The sequence below is a fragment of the Microtus oregoni genome, unplaced genomic scaffold (genome assembly GCF_018167655.1).
Source record: "Microtus oregoni isolate MIOR12 unplaced genomic scaffold, Mior012 000038F_ref0000394, whole genome shotgun sequence".
NCBI lineage: Eukaryota > Metazoa > Chordata > Mammalia > Rodentia > Cricetidae > Microtus > Microtus oregoni.
In genome coordinates this window covers 24663378-24688121 of record NW_024543097.1, presented here as the reverse complement: position 1 = coordinate 24688121, position 24744 = coordinate 24663378, and the positions used below count along the sequence as shown (strand labels likewise).

At 46.0% G+C, this 24744-nt stretch overlaps 1 protein-coding gene across 1 annotated transcript in view; it reads left to right on the top strand.

The window, feature by feature from the left end:
• Positions 1 to 15871, top strand: part of LOC121433334 (TRAF3-interacting protein 1) — a 48381-nt gene extending 32510 nt beyond the window's left edge. Inside the window, exons 14-15 of the mRNA XM_041631696.1 lie at positions 11227 to 11450; positions 14161 to 15871. Of these exons, the coding sequence (XP_041487630.1) occupies positions 11227 to 11450; positions 14161 to 14326 (390 nt within the window). The 3' untranslated portion in view covers positions 14327 to 15871. The remainder of the gene's footprint in view (positions 1 to 11226; positions 11451 to 14160) is intronic.
• The last annotated feature ends 8873 nt before the right edge of the window (positions 15872 to 24744 follow it).

Genomic DNA, 24744 nt, shown 5'->3' with positions numbered 1-24744 from the left:
TGTGCAGAGCCAGCTAGTGATAGTGATAACCATCCTTCACACTCGGGTGTGCATCTGACACCATCGTGTTTCTCCTTGCTTTAAGCATTGTGCTTTCTGTCTGGCAAGGTCATTCCAGCTGTTCTCCTTTCCTCTCCCCTGTTTTCTGTGTTTTCTCTGTCCTTACTGAGTCTTGGGCTGGTTCATGTGGCCCTTGTAGTGAGTCTGACTTCATTGGTTCCGTGGAAAGTCTGGTCATTTAGCCAGGTGTGGGTCACATACCTTTAGCCTCAGCACTCAGGAGGCAGAAGCAGGTAGATCTCTGAGTTTAAGGTCAGATTGGTCTACAGGCTAGGTTCCAGGCCAGCCAGGTCTACACAGTGAGACCTTGTCTTAAACAAACAAACAAACAACAACAACAAAATCCAGCAAAAGTCTGGTAACTTAGATTCAGTTGTGTTAGTCTCATTCTTCTGTTTGTTCATTTAGACAGGGTATTGCTGTGTAACTCAGACTGGCCTTAAACCCATGATTCTCTCGCCTCAGCCTCTGCTGGAATCACTGCTCTTTGTAGTAATATGAGCGGTGGGGCTGCGTCCCCAGCACCCCGGCCGCCTGCTAGCTTATGCCCCGAAATAATTACACGGAAACTGTATTCTTTTAAACACTGCTTGGCCCACTAACTCTAGCCTCTTATGGGCTAATTCTCATATTTTGCCTAACCCATTTCTAATAATCTGCATAGCACCACTAGGTGCGCTTACCGGGAAAGATTCAGCATGTCTGACCTGGCGGCTTGCTCCATTGCGTCTGCTTCAGAAAGCAGAGCTATCACGTCTGCCCAGGAGAGGGGAGCATGGCGTCTCTGAGCTTACTTCCTCTTCCTCCCAGCATTCTGTTCTGTTTACTCCACTCACCTATGTTCTAACCTATCAGGGCAAGCAGTTTCTTTCTTTAATTAACCAATGACCTTCCTCCATCATTTCCCCTTTTTCTGTTTAAACAAAAAAGGAAAGGCTTTAACTTTAACATAGCAAAATTACATATAACAAAACAGTTATCAAGTAAAAGTTACAATATTTACATCTATTTTATCTTTTTTCATAACTAAGGAAAACTATAACTATCTATATATTCTTTAACTCCATCAAAGACTACAGAAGGATATAATATTACCTAAGCAAACAAGAAATCCAAAACTCTAGAAATGACAGAGACATCTCGCTGCTTGGACAGTCACCCAAAGTTTCTCTGTACCGTTGGGGCATCCATCTTCGGCCTACAGGCCCATAGTTTCCAGCAGACATTTCCATGAAGCAGGAAATTTCAAAGGCAGTTCAGTCACTATCTGTTGTGTCCTGCAAAATGTCTCGCAGAATCTTTCATGAATCAGGAACCCCGAAAGACCATCTCACCTTTAGGCAAGTTCAGCAGTCCTCTCTCTGAGGGTTCTCTTTGTCCAGTTTATGTAATAGTTCAAGCAAGAGCAGTTTCTTGCCCAAATGGCTATCAAACTCCATAAGGATCCTCTTCGATGCCCATCTTCCTCTTTAAGTAGATTGGTGCTGCCAGGAGCAGTTGTGTCTCATTGTCATGAAAAGCCCTAAGTTATTAAAACATTTAAAATGCCATATTCTATAATCTTTGAAAGATATAAAGAATGCCTATCTAAAATATATCTATGTACATCTAGAAAATCTTAACTAACATAACTACAAACTTGACTATTCTGATTATCTATTAACAACCTATATACATTACATTTTTACATAAACTACATAATCACAATACCTTAATCAAGAGCAGAAATACATATACATATAATAAAATTGACCTTAAATTTATATCACTAAAGCAAAATCCATATCAATGCAAATTATTCATACCTATATCATATCCCCCTTTAAATGTAAAAGAACATTTATAAACCATATTTGGGAACATGGGCGCAGTTTTTTCTCCCCAAACTGCTTCCTGCTGAATGGGGGCGTCGTTAATTGGGTCTTTCATGGTATAACCTGTGTGCCAGGGTCTTCTCAGTTGGCAGTTGAGTGAAGTAATTTTTTGAAGGTGTTCACAGCAACCCTTCAGGAGGGCGTGGTCCATCATACCATATTGGAATAGAAGCAATCCACAGACTCTCACCCTCTGTGAAAACAAAATAAAAAACTCCTTTCCAAAGCATCGTGTCCTTAGATCCAAATTTCAAAGTCAAGGCATTTTCAAAATATCTATGTTGGATTAGTTCAGCAGCATTTATAAACAAATATCTTTTAGCAGCTGTTGCTCTTTCCTCAGCATTCAAATAATTCAAAGAGAGCATAATAGCATACAGTATCAAAATTCTCTGTGTATTTTCCATCTTTGTGCGCTTTATTTTAACCTCTATTTTGTTTATTTTTACTTTTATTTTTTGCTTTTTGAGACAGGTTCTCTGTAACTTTGACCTGGAATAACTCTGTAGACCAGGCTGGCCTTGAACTCTCAGAGATCCGCCTGTCTCTGCCTCACAGGCATTGGGATTAAAGGTGTACTCTACTACACCTTGAACTCACAGAGATCTGTTTGCCTCCGCCTTCTAGGCACTGAGATTAAAGGCGTGTGCTACCACACCTTGAAGTCACAGAGGTCAATCTCCCTCTGCCTCCAAAGTGTTGAGATTAAAGGTGTGTATTACCACACCCAACTACCCTCTTTCTTCCTTTTTTTTTTTACTTTTAAGAACTTTTAACTTTTAGCTTGCATATATTTTTAACACACTGTAAACCATTTAGAAATTTTCTTTTTCTTTGAATCTCTCTTTACTGTATATCTCTCTTTTTCTCACCACATGAGTCTTTAATTTACCAAGCAATATCAGTAGGACTAAAGCTGTGGCTTTGACGGCTGGATCCAGCCCATTCCTTAGCTTTCCAGCCTCATGGCTGAGGTACTGGCTGTAGCCATGTTTACTGCCACAACTCTATGGCATTTCAAGGTCCTTGCCAGCAAGCAAGCTTCAGCAGCCTGTGCTTGCAAACAGCACGAATGGCCTGCGTAAAAGAGTCAGAGTTTGCCCTGGCAGGACAGCCCAGAAAGCCGGCATTTTTAAACGGCGCAGCTTTTTTCCTGCTATGGCTGAAAACTGAAAAGCATGTGTTCAGCTTTTCGTCAACACCGTTTAAGTGTTTCATGGCAGGACCTCTTAATGAGCTGCAGGGTTTTGCAGCTAAAGCTGAGTCAGGAAGCCTCTCTTAGATGAGAGAGCTTGCTTGCCTCTAGCAAGCAGAGTAGACCGGAGAAATTGTTGCTACCAAGAAAACATGCTTTATTCTTTCCCAGGCTTTCTCAGGCTTTCAGTGGATTCAGTTGTCCACACATCTGGGCACCATTCTGTAGTAATATGAGCAGTGGGACTGCGTCCCCAGCACCCTGGCCGCCTGATAGCTTATGCCTCGAAATAATTACACGGAAACTGTATTCTTTTAAACACTGTTTGGCCCACTAACTCTAGCCTCTTATGGGCTAATTCTCATATTTTGCCTAACCCATTTCTAATAATCTGCATAGCACCACTAGGTGCGCTTACCGGGAAAGATTCAGCATGTCTGACCTGGTGGCTTGCTCCATTGCGTCTGCTTCAGAGAGCAGAGCTATCGCCTCTGCCCAGGAGAGGGGAGCATGGCGTCTCTGAGCTTACTTCCTCTTCCTCCCAGCATTCTGTTCTGTTTACTCCACCCACCTATGTTCTAACCTATCAGGGCAAGCAGTTTCTTTCTTTAATTAACCAATGACCTTCCTCCATCAGCTCTTGCCTGCTTCTGTTTACTTGTTCGGTTTTCATGTACTCGTTCCTTATGTTGATACTGGTATTTGTGTATTGTTATGTCTGTCCCTGTACCCAACTTAAGAGATAGAGCACTGCAAATGCAGTGGGAGCACCTCGGTGCCTGCCAGCTGCCCACAGCCCACACTCGGTCCTGCAGGATCTCCCTGCCTGAGTTTGCTGCTTCTCATCCTCCTGTGTGCTGGAACAGGCTTTAGATGTGCATTCTACACAATGTGTAATAACTCTCCATTGAAGAATGGCACATAAGTGGTCCCATAGTCGGTGCCTCTCCGCCACTTGCTTTCTAGTCTCAACACCGTGGCAAAGCACTTACTTACCATGTTGGTGGGTCTGGACCCAATCCTTAGCATGTCAGCAAAGAAAAGAAAAGAAAAAGCGGTTTGTCTGTGTTTATATATTCTGGTTCATTTACTTTTTACTGCTTTACAGCATTCCAAATGCAAACCATACTCTGCAGTCCTTTATTTCGTTCTTGTGTTTTTATATTACTGCTTGGTTGTCTGTTTGATGTCTTGCTGTGTGACAATAGCTGGCTAGAACTTGCTGTGTAGACCAGGCTAGCTTCAAACTTGTACTACTGGGCCCGGCTCTGCTCTTTTCTCTTTGCTGTTAGCATCTCTGTGTACTTGTGTGTCTCTGCCTGTTCCTGAGGGTGAATCTGCCAGATGACATCACCGGCTCTCTCAACAAAGCCCCTGGGAGAACTCCACTGTCTCCTTGCTGCCTGTCTTCTTCAGGCTGAAGTGATTCCATTGCAGGCCTCTGCTCGCTCCCCTTTCCCTGCTTGTCCTTCTCTAGGTCCCTGCCCTCCCATTGCTGTTCTGCCCACTGTTTGCTCCTGCTCTGTCCTGGCCACCACTGTGTCCCTTGCTAGTCTCTTTCCTTGCTGTTTTCTGAGCATTGAAATCTCAATCTTTTCATCTTTTATTCTCTCAAAGCTTTTTGATTTACTGAGTCAATTTCTTTAATAGTTGCATACATTTTTATAGTTCTTCTTAATTTTGAAGTAATCGTAAGTTCAGTGAGGTCAGGAGAATTTTGTTTGATATGTCAATGTCTGGAGGCTGAAATCCAGCTGGCAATGGCCTAGTCATCCTTCTACATGCCTAACCGAAGTTAGGCGTGGGATAATATGGCTGCTCCAACTCAATTCCTCAGAACTGCGTTCCAGCCTGCAAGAAAAGATGAAGGTGAAGGCATGCCCTGCACTTTAGCATGCTTGCTGGCAGTTGGTTCATAACTGTCACAGAGAACACTAGAGAGTATTTTGGCCTCTGTTGGTTTGTTAACTACAGTCAGATTCCATTACCCTTCGTGAAGCTTGGGGCCGGTTTTTAGGCCCAAGCCTTGACAGGTACAGGGTCAGGGGAGAGAGCCGCTTAGGTGGGCTGAGGTGGTCTCCCATGTGGGCATTTATGTCAGGAAGCTTGGCACAAAGGGAGATGAGAAATGGGGTCCTCCAGCTGTCTCTTCCGTGACATTTCCTGGGGAGCTGTTTACCCCATCTGTGTTTGCCAGGCTGTTCTGAAGTACGCGACTTCGACTTCAGGGATTGGCCTGCACTTCCAGGCCTCCTCTGCTTGCCGGGCTGTCTTCATCCCCCTCTGGCACCAGCCTGGACCTTGGAGCTGACCAGCTTCAGTTTGACAAATGCCTCTATTGTCACACCATTACCACCTTCCTTTTTTTCTTTTGGATTCCCTTGAATATTTAGTTTTCTAGTGCTTATCTAGCATCCTGTCGTTTGTTTGTTTGTTTTGTTTATTAAGTAAACCAGGGGCTAGAAGGTGGCTTGGTAAAAGACCTTGTTGTGCAAACATGAGGACTGGAGTATGAATCCCACACAAACTTGTAGCCCTAGCACTATGGGAGGTGGAGACAGGAGGATCACTGGGTCTTGCTGGCTGTCAGCTTAGCCAAAAACAAAACAAAATAAAACAAAACAAAAAAAAACAAACAAACCATGAGCCCAGGTTCAGGAAGAGACCGTATCTCAAAAGAAATAAGGTGGAAAGTGATGGAATACACCTGACACCTTCCTATGGCTTCAAGTGAGCATAGGCGTGTGCATCTGGACACATACATGCATATTCATTACATAAACACAAAATCAAATCAGTACACTTTAAAAGGTAAACAGGTAAGAGACTGTACATTTTCGCATACTTTATTCTGGGTCATTGTGAGTGCGTGCGTGCCTGCGTGTGTGTATTTGGTAGGTGAGGAGTGTGGAGGCCAAAGGTCAACAAGGGTGTCCTCAGTTGCTCTTCACCTTATTTTTTGAGGCAAGGTCTCTCACTGAACCCAGAACTTACTGCTCTGCTGCACTGGATTGTCAGCAAGCCCCAGGAACCCTCCTGTCTCCACCTCCCCAACATTGGTAGCAAAGGCTGCACTGCTGCCGTGGGTGCTAGGGACTGAACTCAGGACCTCATGTTCAGCAGTGAGCGCTTTACCGGCTGAGTAAATCCTCTTCCCAGCTCCATGCCGACACTTTCACCTAAATGTACATCCCACTCAGCTCGAGCACAGCAGCTGCCTGTTGCCAGCAGACTGTGTTCATCCCTCCTCCCTCCCCTCCATCTAAGTGCTTAGCTAAGTGCTTCTGGACCAGACTCATGAATCAGGCGTACCTTTTGTCCTGTCACTTCTATTTCTATTATTTCTAATATTTCTAATCTGGGTATTCCTCCAGCCTGGCTTTGAAGTTCATTGGAAGGAAAGAGATTTCTTGCTGTGCTAATGGACTTGAACTACATGTGATAGAATAAATACATGGATCATATTTACTGTATTATTGATTTTATAATTGTATGTTTATTGTATTAAATGCTTTATGCATTTTCCCAGTTATATGCTTGCTTCTCAAGAGGTTATACACTAGGATTACTAGCTTCCACTGGCACTTTTTCCTTAGTTAAAATTCATGAAAACTTTTTGAAAAGCAACTCAAAATTCAGTTTTCATAGTGTCCTTTCCCCTCTAACAGTTGTTGCTTCCTGAAGTTGGTAGGCGAAGGCGCTGTGCACTGTGTGAGTAGTCACAAACAGAGTTCGCGTCTAACGCATTTGACTGCTTCTCTCTCGAGGTCTTCAGGTCTTTTTTTTTTTTTTAAATCTTGCTGCCTCTTGGCTCCTCTTTATTTCGGTTTGCTCTGATCAGATGTAAATGCTCTTGTTCAGAGGTAGCTACTGAAACATTCTTCCCATGGGTTTTGTTCTCACCCGGTTGGTTTAAAGTCCCTGTGATTTTGCTTTTTTGCCTCCTGCTCCTGTGAATCAGGTCCTGTTGGTGTCCGGTGGGATCTGGTTGTTTGTCACCTGTGACCTGCTTATATTTATTAAAAGAAAAAGATAACAACTGTCAGGAAATTATGGGTGATATCACAGAGGAGCATTTAAAACAGGGCATGGTGGCATATTCCTGTAATCCTAGGAGCTGGAGGCCAGCCGGGCTGCATGAGACACGGTAGAAAAAAACCGGGGAAATGTAAAAACATGTTGTATCTTCAGATGCCTCTTAATGAACAAAATAACCCTCCCGTGTTATATTTTAATTTAGGTAAATAGCCTTGTTCAGTCTGTTTAACTGAGTCTCCTGTGAGGGATTTTGGTTCCTTGTTTGGTCATCTGGGCTGCCCCTCAGATTCTTACTTGGCCGCCAGGTGGCGTGATATCATCAGCCGCATGTCAACTCCCAGTGAGCGGTTCTAGAGAATGCCCTTTTCTGAAGCTCAGTTCCAGACACAAGTGTTTTTATTTTGGCTTCGTTTACCTGTGATTCTTGTATTGCTTGAGTTGATTTCTTAGGGACATTGTTTCCATTGACATTCTGTGAGAGGGGCAGAGGGGACATACTCAGTGCTGTTTCCTCAATGACCTTAATAGCAATAATAATAATTATAATATATTATATAATAATTATAATAATAATTATTTTTATATATAGTATAATAACAGCAGCTTTATTGTATAATAACTACTATTAATACAATAACAATATTAACTATTATTATTTCTAGGATTGGTTTCCTTCAGAAAACTTAAGAAGAGGTCTGTTAGTTTGGGGGAATTTGGGTTTGTTTTTTAATAGAGAGGTCCTTGAGTCTGTGACTGTGCACAGAACATGATCACAGTGTCACATGGCCTGTGCATTCTCACCTCATCAGTCTTGTCATTCAGGAGAATGAGCCTCAAGAATATGTGTGCAGGGTCCAGGTGAGCTCAGATGCCTGTTGAGTGTCTGCGGCCTTGAAGCTGAGTTGGTTCTGATTCAGAATGATACTGACATTGTTTCAAATCACAAGTCACAGCAGTTAGAAACGAGGCCGCGGTGGGCAGGGGTGTGGAGTGGATGTTACCTGTGTCTCTGTAAAGGACCAGTGCAGAGGCTGGCTGGTAAGATGGGGTTGCTGAAACAGGATCCCGGAGTGTGAGACTGATCTGTGGGGTTTCAACAATGCAATGAAAGACTTCTACTTAAAAAATCATGACTGAAATACTCTCCTAAGCTACGCTTGGTGGCACAGTCCTGTTATCCTGGCACTCAGGAGGTGGAGAAAAGGATCAGAAGTTCAAGGTTGTCCTTGGCTACATAGCAAGTTTGAGGCCAGTTGAGACCCCATCTTAAAACAAAACAAAACATGAAACAACTAACCAAAGACAGATATGCTTCCCCCGGTCCCTACCTTCCCAGTGCATCACTAGTCAATTGTCTCCCACCTGTGACACTCCCTGTTCCCCAGCCCCCAGCCTCCCCTGCGTGTTCCTTCCCAGAGACTGCTCCAATTCTCCTTCACATCTGGATCCCGCCTTGCAGGAGATCTGCCCCTGCCCACTGTACAGGACCCAGTTTGCTTTCTGTCACTCAACATCATGGTAGCTTGTGCCGTGCTCGACTCTGCTCCTGTTAGAGAGAAATGGTTCTGTAAGCGTATGGCTGTTCTGCATTTGCTCAGCTTCTGCAGCAGCAGATGTAGAGAGGCCTACTGATTTGCATATAATATACTTCATTTTCCCCTTAGAAGTAGTTATTCTCCTTTTAGTCATTAGTGTTTTAGTTTAAAAGGTTTTATAGAATCACTCCCGTGTGTGTGTGTGCGCACGCAGATGTGTATGCGTATACATGAATATGTGCCGTCTGTGCAAGTAGAGGTTAGAGGACAACCTCGGGTATCAAGTTCTTCAGGCACTGTCCACCTTAAAAAAAGTTGTTTTTTTAAGCCGGGCGGTGGTGGCGCACGCCTTTAATCCCAGCACTCGGGAGGCAGAGGCAGGCGGATCTCTGAGTTCGAGACCAGCCTGGTCTACAGAGCTAGTTCCAGGACAGGCTCCAAAGCTACAGAGAAACCCTGTCTCGAAAAACCAAAAAAAAAAAAAAAAAAAAAGTTGTTTTTTTATGTATATGGGTGTTTTGCTTTCATATATGTCTGTGTACTATGTGTGTATGTCTAGTGCCCATAGAAGCCAGAAGGGTTTGACCCCCTGTAACTGGAGTTACAGATGTTGTTAGCTGCCATGTGGGTGCTGGAAATTGCACCTGGATTCCTGAAAGAGAGCCAGTCCTTCTAAGCACGGAGCTGTCTGTCTAGCTTGTTTGCCTTTTCTTACTGGACAAGGTGTCTCACTCACCTAGTAGGCAGGCTGGTTGGCCAGCAAGCCCACCTGCCTGTCTCCACTTCTGACTCTAGGATTACAAGCATGTACCACCATGCCTGGCTTTCCCATCTCTCTTAACAAAAGCATTTTAATTTGAGGTACCCTTGGATCTCTCTGAGCTGTGGAAAGCACTGGAAATGTGCTCTGAAGCCCCCCACCTCGCCTTTGGGGTTTCCCCCACACCCCGGTTACCGACACTAGCATAGTCAAGCTCCAGAACGTTCCTGTCACACGATCATTCTCAGTGCCCTTTTATAACTTAACCTGTTCTCTCCCACCTTTTGTTCCAGGCCGTCAGTAGTGTGCGTGCCCCTGCTTCTGTCCTTCTGCGTTTCAAGCTTGTATATATGAGAGGACTCAGTTTATAGCTTAGCAGGGTTTTTCCTTTGGCATAGTTCTCCACGAGTTGTCCAGGTGATCATGTGTGTGTGTTTGTTGCTGTATATCTTCCATGGTATTGATATACCATAGTTTATTTAACATATGTGGGCTATTTCTAGCTTGTGACTACTTTTTGTTTGTTTGTTTGTTTTCCTTTATTTTTATCTTTATTGTGACAGATCTCAAGCTGACCTCAAACTGGCTTTGTACCTGAGGATAACTTTGACCTTCTGATCCTCCTGGTTCTACCTTCCAAGTTCTGGAATTACAAGCATATGCCACTGTGTCCAGCTTGTAACTAGCTTGAATAAAATGTCAATGTTTATACATAGTTTTTTTTTTTTTCCGAGACAGTTTCTCTGTGTAGCCCTGGCTGTTCTGGAGCTCACTCTGTAGACCAGGCTGGCCTTGAGCTCTTAGAGATTCGCCTGCCTCTGCCTCCCGAAAGCTGAGATTAAAGGTGTGTGCCACTTCTGCCCTGCTATGTATAGATTTTATTGTGAATGTAAGTTTAATTTTTTTCTGAGTAAATGTTTGACTGTTCCTTTGCTAGACTGTCTGTGCATTAATCGCCTCTCTGTCACTGTGACAGAATACCTGAGGAAAACATCTTCAGGGGAGAGAGTTGTGCTTTGGTTTGCAGCTTCTGGGGCTTCCACCTGTGCTGAGTCAGCTCCATTGCTGGGAGGGGGGGACAGGGCGGGTTGGGGGCACGGCGAGGCTGAGCATCATGGTGGAGAGGGTGTGCTGGCAGCAGAGCACAGCTGCTCACCCCTGCAGCTGAGGAGCAGAGGGAGCGGAGATGGCAGGAGCAAGCTGCACTCTCAAAGGCAGCTCCCCATGCCGGCTTCCTCCTGCCAGGCCCCACCTCCTAACTGTGAAGTTCTCCAGGGTGAAGAGAGACCCCCTGTTACCCAGTCACCTTTCAAAGGCCCCTTTGTTATTCAAGCTGTAGCCTGGGATAGCCTTTAAAGACACCCCAGACTGCCTCACCAGCAATCACTAGAGACCCAGCTTCTTCTTCCTGCACCTGGCATTGCGCTTGGAGCCGCTGGTGTTCTTAGACACATTTTCATGGCTTACTGCTGGCCACGTGCCACCTCCAATGAACCCTCTGTCTCTTGTCCCTCTTCATGTTGGTTTATCTACTCGCTGCCACTGAATTTTGTGAGCTCTCTGTGCTCGCTGACTGTCCGTGTCTTCTCTGTACAGGGTGATTTGTGCATGCGTCCTCCACTTGTCTTTCCAGCTTCTCGAGGAATCTGCAGAGTACACACTTTAGTTTCTGATAAGTTCTGGTCCTCAGGTTTTCCTTCTGCTGCCTCTAACTTGCCTAGCTCACTCCTAAAGACTTTATCTTCCTGCTTCCCCTAACTGAAGGAGCGCTCACTGATCTTTGAGTCAGCCTGGAAGAAGGAGAAGGACATTGTGTCGAAGGAGATAGAGAAGCTCCGCGTGTCCATCCAGACCCTGTGTAAGAGCGCACTGCCCCTGGGGAAGATCATGGACTACATCCAGGAGGACGTCGATGCCATGCAGAACGAGCTGCAGCTGTGGCACAGCGAGAACAGGCAGCATGCCGAGGCCCTGAGCAAGGAGCAGAGGTAGGGGCTGCAGGAGGAGGGGAGGGGGTGAGGGCTGCAGGAGGGGAAAGGTGGGGGCTGCAGGAGGGGAGGGAGAGCTGGGGGCTGCAGGAGGGGAGAGGGAGGTAAGGGCTATGAGTGAGATACTGATGAGCTCGTTCAGAATTGTTACTAAAGAAATAGACTAGCCACTGAGAAGTGAGATTTATTTAGAGAGTTGTTTTATTTAGAGCAGATTTCTTTAGAAAGGTGTCCTGTGTTTGTAGTCAGTAATCTAGAAGCATGTGGTTTAATGTGTGACCCTTTTTTTCCCAGAACATATGATATGACTGAATGATAAATTTGTAAATTCATGTTACGAAAAAGCTGAGTTAGAATTGGTTCCCCTCCCTCCTTTTTTTTTTTTTGTTTGTTTTTTTAGACAGGGTCTCACAGTGTAGCATGGATGGCCTAGACTTCACTATGTAGACCAGGCTGGCCTTGAACTCACAGAGATCACCCGCCTCTGAGCATTGTGATTGAAAATGTGTACTGCCATGCCAAAATGAAACTGTACTGTCTTTTCTTTTTTTCATTTTTTTTATTTTAAATTTATTTATTTATTAAAGATTTCTGTCTCTTCCCAGCCACCGCCTCCCATTTCCCTCCCTCTCCCCTAATTAAGTCTCCCCCCCCCCTCAGCCCGAAAAGCAATCAGGGTTCCCTGTCCTGTGGGAAGTCCAGGGAACCCCCCACCTCCATCCAGGTATAGTAAGTTGAGCATCCAAACTGCCTAGGCTCCCACAAAACCAGTACGTGCAGTAGGATCAGAAACCCATTGCCATTGTTCTTGAGTTCTCAGTAGTCCTCATTGTCCGTTATGTTCAGAGAGTCCAGTTTTATCCCAGGCTTTTCCAGACCCAGGCCAGCTGGTCTTGGTGAGTTCCCAGTAGAACATCCCCATTGTCTCAATGTGTGGGTGCACCCCTCATGGTCCTGAGTTCCTTGCTCGTGCTCTCTCTCCTTCTGCTCCTGATTTGGACCTTGAGAATTCAGTCCTGTGCTCCAATGTGGATCTCTGTCTCTGTCTCCTTTCATCGCTTGCTGAAGGTTAATATTCAGGAGGATGCCTATATGTTTTTCTTTGGGTTCTCCTTATTTAGCTTCTCTAGGATCACTAATTATAGGCTCAATGTCCTTGGTTTATGGCTAGAAACCAAATATGAGTGAGTACATCCCATGTTCCTCTTTTTGTGTCTGGCTTACCTCACTCAGGATAGTGTTTTCTATTTCCATCCATTTGCATGCAAAATTCAAGAAGTCCTTGTTTTTTACTGCTGAGTAGTTCTCCAATATGTATATATTCCATACTTTCTTCATCCATTCTTCCATTGAAGGACATCTAGGTTGTTTCCAGGTTCTGGCTATTACAACCAATGCTGCTATGAACATAGTTGAGCATATACTTTTATTGTATGATAGGGCCTCGCTTGGGTATATTCCCAAGAGTGGTATTGCTGGGTCCGGGGGTAGGTTGATCCCGAATTTTCTGAGAAAATTAATTAATTTTCTGAGAAATTAATTTCAACAGCCGGGCGGTGGTGGCACACGCCTTTAATCCCAGCACTAGGGAGGCAGAGGCAGGCGGATCTCTGTGAGTTCGAGGCCAGCCTGGTCTACAAGAGCTAGTTCCAGGACAGGCTCTAAAACTACAGTGAAACTCTGTCTCGAAAAACCAAAAAAAAAAAAAAAAGAAAGAAATTAATTTCATAGTAGAATTACACATCACTTTTATCACTTTTCCTATTTTCTTTCCTCCAGCCCATCCTAAGTATCCCTCCAGCGCCTCTGATGCCCCCACTCTCAAATGGATAGCCTTTTCTTTTTGATTGTATATGTATATCTGTGTGTACACAAATACGTAAACACTCCTGCTAAGTCTGCTTTTATTGTGTGCATATGGTTTCAGGACTGACCGCTTTGTATTTGTATTAGACAACAAATGTGGGGTTCTTTCTTACTATTATGTTTAGTCCTATGAATTTTTAAGTATGCAACATGATGAAATCTAAAAAATCACCGAGACCACTAGTGCTGATTCAAGTGTCAGCCCTGAGAGCCTTGCTTGTAAAACCTGACCCTGCTCTACTGCAGCAAAGGGCTGTTATAGGCTTTAGCAGCCTGCAGGGAAAGGTTACGTTTGACTCCAGCATTCTGAGGCATAGTCTGTGCTTGTTCCAGTGCTCTGCCCAAGAGTGAAGAGGTCACCTGTCCCTGCTGAACAAATAGGGCATGGGCAGAGGGAGCCCCTCTAAGTCCTGTGAGCCTTATCCAGAGGAGAGGTGTCTCCTGGCTGGTCCAGGCTGGGTCCCACTGTCTGTGGGGACTCGGTAGCCCACTTTCCTGTTGCCCCTCGCTTCTTTTTGTGTGTATACTTTGAGGACTTCAAACCTGTCACTGAGGAAATATTAGTTTTTTTCTCATCTTACTTTTAAAGGGAATCTTACATGGGCTGGGGAAGCAGCTCTCTGTTATGCCAGCATAAAGCCCCGGGCTCTCCTGGTTTTGTGGGAAGTTAACAAGCTTGGCATTCTCAGGGTTGCTTGCACTGTAGGCCTGCCGGTTGTGAGTGGTGCTTGGCACCATCTTAGGGGTCTGACACTTAACTCTTGGCTTTTGGGTTGGAGGAAGTGTCACAGACGGAACTCTCAGGACACTAATGAGCCGCTCGTTGTCTCCCTCCACCCCCCAGCATCACAGACAGTGCAGTGGAACCCCTGAAGGCCGAGCTGTCTGAGCTGGAGCAGCAGATCAAAGACCAGCAGGACAAGATCTGTGCCATAAAGGCCAACATCCTAAAGAACGAGGAGAAGATCCAGAAAATGGTGCATAGTATCAACCTGACGTCCCGAAGGTGAACGGCCAGTCCTGCAGAGATGGAGCCCCCATCCTCATGATGGGAGAAAAGGCAGGAAACTGTCACTCTGAGTCCCAGTCTGTTGAGAAAATGGACTGCAGATGCCCGGACCCAGCTAGCTACAGAACTTTGGGTTTAGGCGCTAAACTTATTAAAAGGCCGTGTTGTTTTACCTCCTTCCAGCTGCAGTGCTCGCTACTTTAGTCTTCAGCTCGCCTTTGTGGGAGGGCTTGTTTCTTTGTTCTTTGGCAAATATGTTTTCTGCTGAAGCCTGTTTAATCCTGCCCCCGAATTTTCTAGCAGGTAAGTTGTGTCACCCCACTGGGGAAACGGCAGGTCTTTATTTCGGCTTTTGAGTCTCCCAGGAGGACTGACTTCCTACCAGCACCAAGCAAAGAGTGATTGTGTACTTTTTGGTGGGTACTTAAAAATAGAACGAGGCTTGAAATGATTAAGTTACATTTTGATTTCTACCTGAAAGGGGTCATTTCAGCCTGTGTCCTTGTAAGGTGCCTGTCACCTGTGTGGGAATGCTGCCCTCTTACTATTGCCCGTGCTTCGGGGCAGTCCCCTCATGGCCCTGCTGTCTGCTTTTCTTGACCCTTGAAGTTCAGATGCCGAAAGAGAATTCAGTCTGGCCTTTATGGACGTTGTCTGATGGGAAACTGTCCCGGGCCGCCTCCTTGGCTTTCTTCAGCCTCTAGGGTACTCCCCATGGATAAGCAGTCCCCCAGGCCCCCAGACCTTGTAGCGTGAAGGGCAGCACAGTTCTTTTCCTTCATGTAGGTGCATGCACCAAGAGCTGGGAGTGCCGAGAGACTAAGGAAGAGAGTACACCAACTTAGAGTTTGTGTTTGTTTTCCTTTTTTAAAGGTGCATAAATTATTTTTTTATGGTTTATATTCAGTTTTTCGCCTACATAAAGTACTGTAAATACTTCCTAAGGTCTTGAATTATTGTATAAAGGGTCTCACTGTCTTTGGAGGTTCTTACCGGCTTAAGGTCTGAGATGACCCTCATGTTTCTGAGTATTTATTATGTTCACCAAGGCGAGCCCTGGTAAGTGTGAAGACTGCCTGAGCACATTTTGTTTCCTAAAGACTTACACACGGCACAGCTAGTGTTTCTCAGTCAGTGGAAGGCAGCAGCCGAGTTCTCAACTGGGGGCTATAGGGACAGTATGTAGACTCCCTTCAGCTGGTAGGAGTTCTCCTTGCTGAAGCACAGCACACTACTCTGCCAACCAGATGCTTCTGAATAGTTTGAGGGGGAGGGAAGGATTGTTTGTCAATAGTCTTTTGTATGTTCATAATCTCTTTTCTAATAAATTGAATGACTTAGCCATAACCCTAAGTGAACCCTATGCAGCCCAAGTTAAGATATATATAAAAACTTTTTGAATTTGTATATATGAATAGAATTTTTATGTTGCAAAATTATATACACTGTATGTGAGTAAATTTTATATTCTGTAGTCTATCAGATTGTACCATAAAGTTTTATTTTTCTTTTATACATAAATCATTAAAATAATCACCTATTTTTCCTATAAGTGTACAGATTGTCAAGTTGATGCAAAAAAGGTTGCAAGCTTTTGGATTTTTAATATTCGGGTGTGTTCAGGGGAAATAACTTCTCATCCATACTGGGACACACTGCTTTTCCTGTAGTGACTGACACTTTATGAGCCTGCTCATCCTCTGCTGAAGGTTAAAGATCACTTGTGACATTTCTGAAGGCCTTTGTGTGTGACTGTCTGTCTTGAGATGTACAAATTATTTTGAGAGAGTACAGAAGTGGTATCCCTAGTTCTTTCCGTCCTGTGGTTCGTAAGTTTTCTAGAAGTGTGGACTTGAAGTTACAGACTCAGCCGATGCTAATCTGGGCTTAGAGGAAGTGTGTGGAAATAGCCCGGATGCAGTGGGTAAAGCGTTCACTATGCAAGTGTGAGGACCTGAGTCGGGACCCCAGCACCCACGTAAAACAGCCAGATGTGGTAACTCACATCTGCAGTCCCAGGGCATCCTCCAGCAGGATGAGAGACAGAGATAGGTAATCCCCAGGGGTTGGACCAGCCTGGTCTCTGCAGCAGCAAACAAGCCCCTGCCTCAGATGAGGAGGAAGGTGAGGCCTAAGTTCCCTTCTGCACATGCACTCATACACAGACCCAGACACACAGTTGAAGCAGCAGCTCAGGGCTAACCTTCGGACTTGTTTTCCTCTCAGTGGTCAACTTTACACAAACTAATAGTGAGTAAATATGTGAAGACAGAGTTACCCTCCCTGCTGTGCCTGGAGTGCCAGTGAGAATTTGGGGTGGGCAGGCGTCCAGTTAGTGTTGACAAAGGATTTGGTGATCTTCCCTTGCTTTTCCAAGCTGCCTGAACTAGCCAAGTTCACCCTCTATTTTTGATGGGCACAAATAAGCAAACAGAAAATCTCTTTAGCTGCGGGTTTTAAGCATTAAGTTGGTTGAAGTAGTTTGAAAACATCCTGGAAGTGCTCCACGTAAGCCCTGCGGCCTGCAATACTGTGCACAGACGCATTTCTTCTGGGATCCTCACAGCCGCTGCTCCCCAACCCTCTCAGAGCCTCAGAGGGGCCAGGCGCAGCAGGCTGCTCCTCCAAGAGAGCTCTCCTGTTGCCTCTAAAACTCAAGACCTCTTCATTCCTTTATTTTTAAACCTGTCAAGACATCCATCTTGCTGTTAAAATACTTGGACTCCTAAGTCGTAGAAGGTCACAATATCTACAGAGCAAAGAGGCCTCTGGAGAGAGTGGGCGGGGCTCCAGTCACCTCCAGACCCTGCTTGCTTGTTACTTTCTTGACCAAGTATGAACCAAAATTTGAATTTTCCTTCCTTCTGTCTGTTGTTTGTGATCTGTCTTTCTGATGTGTTATGCCTCTCCCTACCAAGGGCCTTGCTTGGCATTTATTGAGAAAAGGTATTACTGCAGAGTTGAAGAAGGTACTTATTACATTGTATATGGTATTCTAGCAGTTTCCATTCCGAGGATGAGTCAGGTATCTAATCCATGAAACTATGTAAACTCTGACTTTTGGACATCTCTTTTCTAACTATATCTTGATCCTCCCCCACCCCCACATACACACACTGTGACATCAGAAACATTTTGTGTAACAGAGAGAAAATTTTGTCCAGATAAATGAAGCATTAAGCTCATGACAAGGGCTGGAGAGATGGCTCAGGGGTTAAGAGCATCTGCTATTCTTACAGAGGACCTGGGTGCAGGTCCATGGTGACTTAGAACCATCAGTAACTCCTGCTCCAGGGGCTCCATTGTCTTCTGAACTCCCTCGGCACACACATATACAGGCAAACATCCATAAACAAAAAATCTAAAAAAAATTTAAACTTATGATAAAAACGAAAGCAAGGAGTATACGTATATACCAAGGTCACAATTTTATATGTTTGTGAGTAAGGACATGGGCAACGTGGATTATTTACGTACGTGTGGTGTGGTGTGCTCATGCATGTGTGTGTGGTATATGCATGTGTGTGCATGTGTTCATGCCTGTATGCAGACGCCAGAGAAGGATGTTGAATGTTCCATACCCTTTCTTACCCTTTAATAAGAGTCTCACTGAACTTGGAACTCTTTTTTTTTTTTTTTTTGCCAGCTAGGCTGGTTGGCCAGCAAGATCATGATCCTCCAGTCTTGTCCCTTTCCTCCCCCAGCACTGGGGCTGTACTCCTGTGTGGCTGTGCCTGTGCCACTTCGTATGTGGGTGCTGGGATACAGACTCAACCCTTCGTGCTTGTACTACAGGCACTCTGCCCTCTGAGCTGTCTCTTCAGCGCCTGAAAGTGGGCCTGGATAGGACTGAAGTAACTGGAGGCAACTTCATTGTGTTTAAAAATTCCCTCATGCGCTTGGGTTCTGATGGAGGAAGGTCATTGGTTAATTATAATAAAGAAACTGCGTGGCCCTCATAGGTTAAAACATAGGTGGGAGGAGTAAACAGAACAGAATGCTGGGAGGAAGTGAGGTAAGACGCCTCAGACAGAGGCCATGCTCCCCTCTCCCGGGCAGACGCCATGAAGCAAGCTGCCAGTCAGACATGCTGAATCTTTCCCGGTAAGACTGATGCTACTCAGATTATTAGAGATGGGTTGATCGGGATGTGAGAATTAGCCTGTAAGGGCTAGAGTTAATGGGCCAAGCAGTGTTTAAAAGAATACAGTTTGTGTGTTGTTATTTCGGGTAAAGGTAGCTGGTGGCGGGAGCTGGGTGGCGGAATGCAGCCCCGCAGCTCCTACTACAGGGTTCAGCATCTATCAGTGCAGATCAGGTGCTTGGATGTTAGGCCTGTCATGGAAGCCGGAGAGCCAAAGATTCAGGAAGTTACAAAGTATGGTTCGTATTGGTGATGTAAAAAAAAAAGAGAAGTGGCATATGGAGACATGTTAATATAACATTGATGTGTGTGTGTGTGTGCTAGAATTCAAAAGTTAGCCGGGCGGTGGTGGCGCATGCCTTTAATCCCAGCACTCGGGAGGCAGAGGCAGGCGGATCTCTGTGAGTTCGAGACCAGCCTGGTCTACAAGAGCTAGTTCCAGGACAGGCTCCAAAACCACAGAGAAACCCTGTCTCGAAAAACCAAAAAAAAAAAAAAAAGTTACTTTACAACAACAGTTGGGGAGGTGGCCAGCTCTCAGGGATCTCAGTGAGAATGGGTCCCTGGAAAAGAGTTGACGTTGTGACTCCACGTATTACTAAGAAAATAGAATTCCATCTCAAACCTGTCTTTGTTGTCCTTGTCCTACTAACCGGGAGGGTTCTCACATGGGAGGACAACAGTACCCAGCATGCAGCCGTGAAAGCATAGCCCCCTTCGTTCTCCTAAGAATAGGTCTGAATTACTGAGTGCAGAACTGAGAGAGTCATCTCAGGGGCAAAGAGCAAAGGGCACAGTGGCCCCAGACACCACCCCTCTGGGCTGTCAGCAGGCTGTTCTGGGTCCCCTGTCTTTTGCCCTTAGGCTGGGATTTAAACTAAACAGATTTCCTATAGGAAATGCACACACAACCACACTCTGCTAAAGCTGCTTTTATGGACATTTCCCCTCAGAAATATTTCTCTCTGGAAAAATAAATTCACAGGATGTAATTAAAGCCATTATGTGTGTATGTTGGCCGAGCCTGTTCGTAAGTGCTTCACCAAACGGGCCACCAAATCAAGACGTGAAGGCGGGTTTTGTTTCTGTCTATCAACAATGATATTTATTAATTGCAGTGCAGGGCGTTTAGAGCCTTTATGGCTTCAGAAATAGCCTTCTGCTGGTTCCCTGCCCAAGGTAGTGCCGTTGATTCTGACCCCGGTGTGGCCTCTGCAGGAGCCTCAGCTTCCACAACAGCCCCGCTTTGTGCTGTGGCCTTTGGTTTGGGGCCCAGGTGGAAATAAATTCTAAGCATGAGAATAATTAACTTCTGAAAGAAAAAGTCCCCTAAATGGAGCTTGTGGGTAGGGTAGCACAGCTAAGAGCAGTTACACGCTGTGACTTCTTTGTCTTCTGTTTTCCGAGTCCTTTAGGGGAGCCTTTCATACACCACAAGTCCTGGCTGGGGATCCAGCTGGACTTGCTCCTGGTCCACAAGGGAAACCAGAGACAGTGTGGGCGTGTGGTGAGAAGCGCTCCTTTAGTTTCTGAGTGAGGAGCCTGGTGGCCCGCTGGTGAGGCCACAGAGCAGTCTCTCACAGTTTTTGAGTTGGTGGCAAGATGGTACTTTATGGGAGCACGTGACAGAACAAAACCACTCACTGCATGGGCAGGGAAGTAAAAGAGAATGAGGAAGGTCTGGGTCCCACAGTCCCACAGTCTGATGGTACATTCCCAGTCACCCCAGTTTCTGACATTTGGCTCCTCCTAAGGCTTCCACAACTTCTAATACCACGGACTGGGGACCAGGCCTGTAATATCTGTGTCTTTTGGGAATAAACTGTCCTAGGAGTCTATGCTACTCCAAGTGGCTTGGTGCTGAGGTTCTTCACTGACGTTTGCAATGACCTTTGTGTAGCTGATTTGCATTCACAGGGGCCAGTTCTCTTGGAGGTCACTATTCAATGCTCTACTCTGGTCCATTGTCCCCGCATTCCTGGATCTTGTTGGCTCTGGCTGTTGAGGGACGTTGATCCACTTGTCCTCATAAACCCAGGCAAGTTCCCATGAGAGAAACACACACTCATTCCAGTAGAGGGAGAAATGAATGTAGGAGTTAGCTTCTCGGGAAGCTGTGAGGTGAGGTGAGGTGAGGTAAATGCTAGGGGTCACACAGGTAGAGCAGGCCTGGAGCCCAGGGCCCTGATGGACAGATGGGACACCAAGAGCTCTTGGGATGGTGTGAGGAGGCAAAGAAGCCACGTCCGTGTGTGTACAATAGGAGGTAGGGGGTGGGGTGGGTAGCTGGACTTGTCTAACAAAGGGCCCCAGATGTCTGCCTAAGGGGCACAAAGCTGGCCTTCAAGGGTCATTAGCAGATTTATGAGTCCAGCTGACAGAAGCTATGCTTTATGGGAGGAAAATGTTACCTGGCAGTGAGGACCACATAGCGAAGGGCAGAGTCCAGGATGTGGAGGGGCTGCAGCCCCAGCCTACCCTGCTGTGAAACTAGTCCTGTGTTCTGGAGCCCTCCTGTCCTGGATTCACTTCCTGATCTGGGCTGGGAGGAACTCTCAGATGCTTTGTGTCTGAGTTACTGTTCCTCTGGTCCTCTCCCACTTCAGGCTGAGGTTTCTTTAGCTCTAAATCTCCCACGAGCCAGGACCCAGGAGGCATCATACACAGGCAATTGCTGTCTTTGCCACCCCTGCCTCCAGCAGCTCATGGAGTGTAGTAATAGGAGCAGCGGGGCTGCGCCCCCAGCACCCTGGCCGCCTGCTAGCTTATGCCCCGAAATAATTACATGGACACTGTATTCTTTTAAACACTGCTTGGCCCATTAGCTCTAGCCCTTACTGGCTAATTCTGATATCCCGATCAACCCATCTCTAATAAACTGTGTAGCACCAGTCTTACCGGGAAAGATTCAGCATGTCTGACCTGGTGGCTTGCTTCATCGCGTGCGTCTGCCTCAGAGAGCAGAGCTATTGCGTCTGCCCGGGAGAGGGGAGCATGGCATCTCTCAGCTCACTTCCTCTTCCTCCCAGGATTCTGTTCTGTTTACTCCACCCACCTATGTTCTAACCTATCAGGGCAAGCAGTTTCTTCATTTAATTAACCAATGACCTTCCTCCATCAGTGGAGCACTTTCAGACTCTGCTCAGGTGAAGCCAGGATTCTTCACTGCAGGAAAAGAATTGCAGTGTAGGTCAGGACAAAGCCAGTATTGTGTTTACTTAGAAAAAGTGTTCACAAATACTGAAGCATGGGAGTTAAGAGAGACGACAGTTAGGATGGAGAGGAGTGCTTGCCACCTTTTCAGGGGACCTGTAACTCCAGCTCCAGGAAAAGCAGTACCAGACGGAACCTCTTCTGGCTTCCTTGGGCACTGCATGTATACAGTTTATACAAAGAACATTATTTTTTTTCAAAAGAAAAGTAAGGACAGTGGTCACACTCTGGAGTGGGCACAGGTTTCTCAAAAGAGTGTCACATTCCAGGGCCCAACTGTGGACAGATTTTGGTTTTTGAAATTAAATTGTTCAAAAGGTTTAAATATGAAGTAAACATGTTTTAGCTGGGTGTGGTGACTCATACCTATAATCTCAGCACTTGAGAGACTGAGGCAGGAGATTTGCCATGAGCTGGAGACCATCAGAAAGAAGGGAGGGGAGAGGAGGGAAAGAGGGAGAGGTTTTGAATTGACTGACTGATTTCACAGCCTTCTATGCTGGGGCCTGAAACCCTGGTGGCAGGGGGACAGCTGTGGATGTCTCCCATTGGCTGCTGTATGTACGCTTGCACATTCCCTGGCTTTGTTCATCTTTCCTAACATCTGGAACAGTGCTACAGGCAAGGGCAGAGAGGAGCTGAGAATTTTTCTCTTTCCACATTTTGCCGGTTCCTGGCTCTTCAGTGAGCAATGAGCCTCTGGTTCAGGTAACAGAGGACCTGGTCACTCAGCTTTGGAACTGTGACATCGGCTACAGGGCCCCCACCTTTGAAGGCACAGAATTGCTGTGATTTGAGGACCTAGCTTTGAAAGGCTGGGACCATAAGGCTCTAGTTACTGGGGCTTAAACTGTAAGCTCTGAGGTTTGGAAGTCTGGCATGTGAATTTCGGGTATGCAGGGCTGTCAGCACCGTGGGAGCTACCTCTGTGATTTTTATTCTAATGGAGTAAAATGACCTTCAGCCAAGTGTTATGACAGGAATATACATAAGGGCTGTCCATAAAGTTCTGAGATTTTCTATATCTGGTACATGTCACCCGTGGAATTTGGGGTCACTTCCCAAATTTGGGTTATCATCCAGTGAAGTGGCACTTCCCACCAGCTACAGTGACAGGGATAGAACTGATCTGTGGAGGAAGTGCCCCATTTGGGGTCCACCAGCAGGATGTGGACTCTGCCTCCCGGCACTTCACAAGTTGGCTCTGGGGCTTGGGTAGCAATGTCTGTAGAGCAAGCAGGGACAGGAAAAGAAATTCTGGACTCAGTGGTGAAACCTGAAGAATCTTCCCATCTCCACCAAGGATGGAGTTCCAAACATGCTGCTTCATAAGAGAATAGTAGATGTGCCCAACACTGCCCAGGGGTCAGGACCAGGAGAAATGTCCATTCAGGCCGCCGTTGATTCAATCTATTGCATAGTTCTCATGCTACAGGGCAGGAGCCGTGGAGGGTCAGCATACCTGATTGGGGGGTGGGCAGCATCCTTCCCTATATGCAACTGGGGCCTCAGGCTGGTGTCCCTGCTGTGTTTTGGGAAAGCCCTCTACCTGCCTGCAGTGGGAAAGGGCTGAGATGGGATGAGGGGCTGCTTGCTGGATTCCTTTCTGGTTAGGTTTTCTGAGCTCAGAAAACCTGGGAGAACTGGGATTTTGTAAGGGAGAGATATGTGGGGTTGGGTGGTCTTTGAGAAAAGGCTTAACCCAGTTAGCTGTAGACTCTGAGGTCTTGGGTACAGCTACAGCACTAATCAGGCTCCTGACCTTGGGGTTCTGACTTTGGGGGTGATGGTAAAGTGTGGGTCCTTCCATTTGCCTTACCCCAGGCACGAAGAGTGCTGCCATGTGTTGGGTGTGAGAGACCACCTTACCTTCAGGCAGCAAGGGCTGTTAATCTCTTTACCAGAGCAGCTGACCTCCCCAGGAGAGCAGTAGAGGCAGGTGAGGGGCATGGTGGTGTGAGAGGAAGGCTCTGCTCAAGTCGCATCACCTCCATGCAAAGGCTGTGAAAAAAGAGGGCAGCCCATGGGACCAGGGAAGGTGGCACAGTTGAAATTGACTGCATGCCAGAAACTTTGACAACCCGATCCAGGCAAGATCTACCTAATCAAAACCTTATTTTATTTAATAATTTTTTATACAATGTATTTTGGTCATATTCTTTCCCCTCCCCAACTTCCCAGATTCTCCCACTGACCCAACTTCATATTCTCACCTCTCTCTCTCTCTCTCTCTCTCTCTCTCTCTCTCTCTCTCTCTCTCTCTCACACACACACACACACACACACACACACACACCCCTTTAGCCAAAACAACAACAAAAAAGGACACAAAAACATACAGTCCCAGAATCTCTTTAAAAAATAATTGTGCTGGGTCACTGAATCCCAGCACTTGGGAGGCTGAGGCAGGCTGATCTCTGTGATTTCAAAGCCAGCCTGGTCTACTGAAGAAATTAGCCATTTTAACCTTTTTAAAGTCATAAGCAAATACAATATAATCAACCCCAGGCCTTTTTAATCTTTCCAAACTGATATTGTTCCCATTAAAATACTAACTTCAGTGGGATGGAGCAGAGTATAGTTTCTGGCACTGGCTCACAACTGCCTGTAACTCCAGCTCCAGGCTGCCTAACCCCCTCTTCTGGCCCCTCACAGTACACACGCACATGTACACACACACACACACACACACACACACACACACTGAATAAAGAGAAAAACCAATCTGCTAGGTATGGTGGTGTACTTTCCCAGCACCAGGGAAGCAGAGGCAGGTTGATCTCTATGAGTTCAAGGCCAGACATACATAGTCAGCTCCAGGCCAGTCAAGGGCTACAGAGTAAGACCCTCTCTCCATGCACTGCCCCCAGTCTTTAAGAAGTTTTTGCTTGGGGCTGGACAGATGGCTCAGCTGTTAACAGCACTGACTGCTCTTCCAGAGGACCCGGGTTCAATTCCCAGTTCACAATTGTCTAAAAATGCAGTTCACAACACCTGACACCCTCACACGAATGCACATTAAATAAAGTTAAATAAATTTTAAAAAAGTTTTTGCTTTCCCT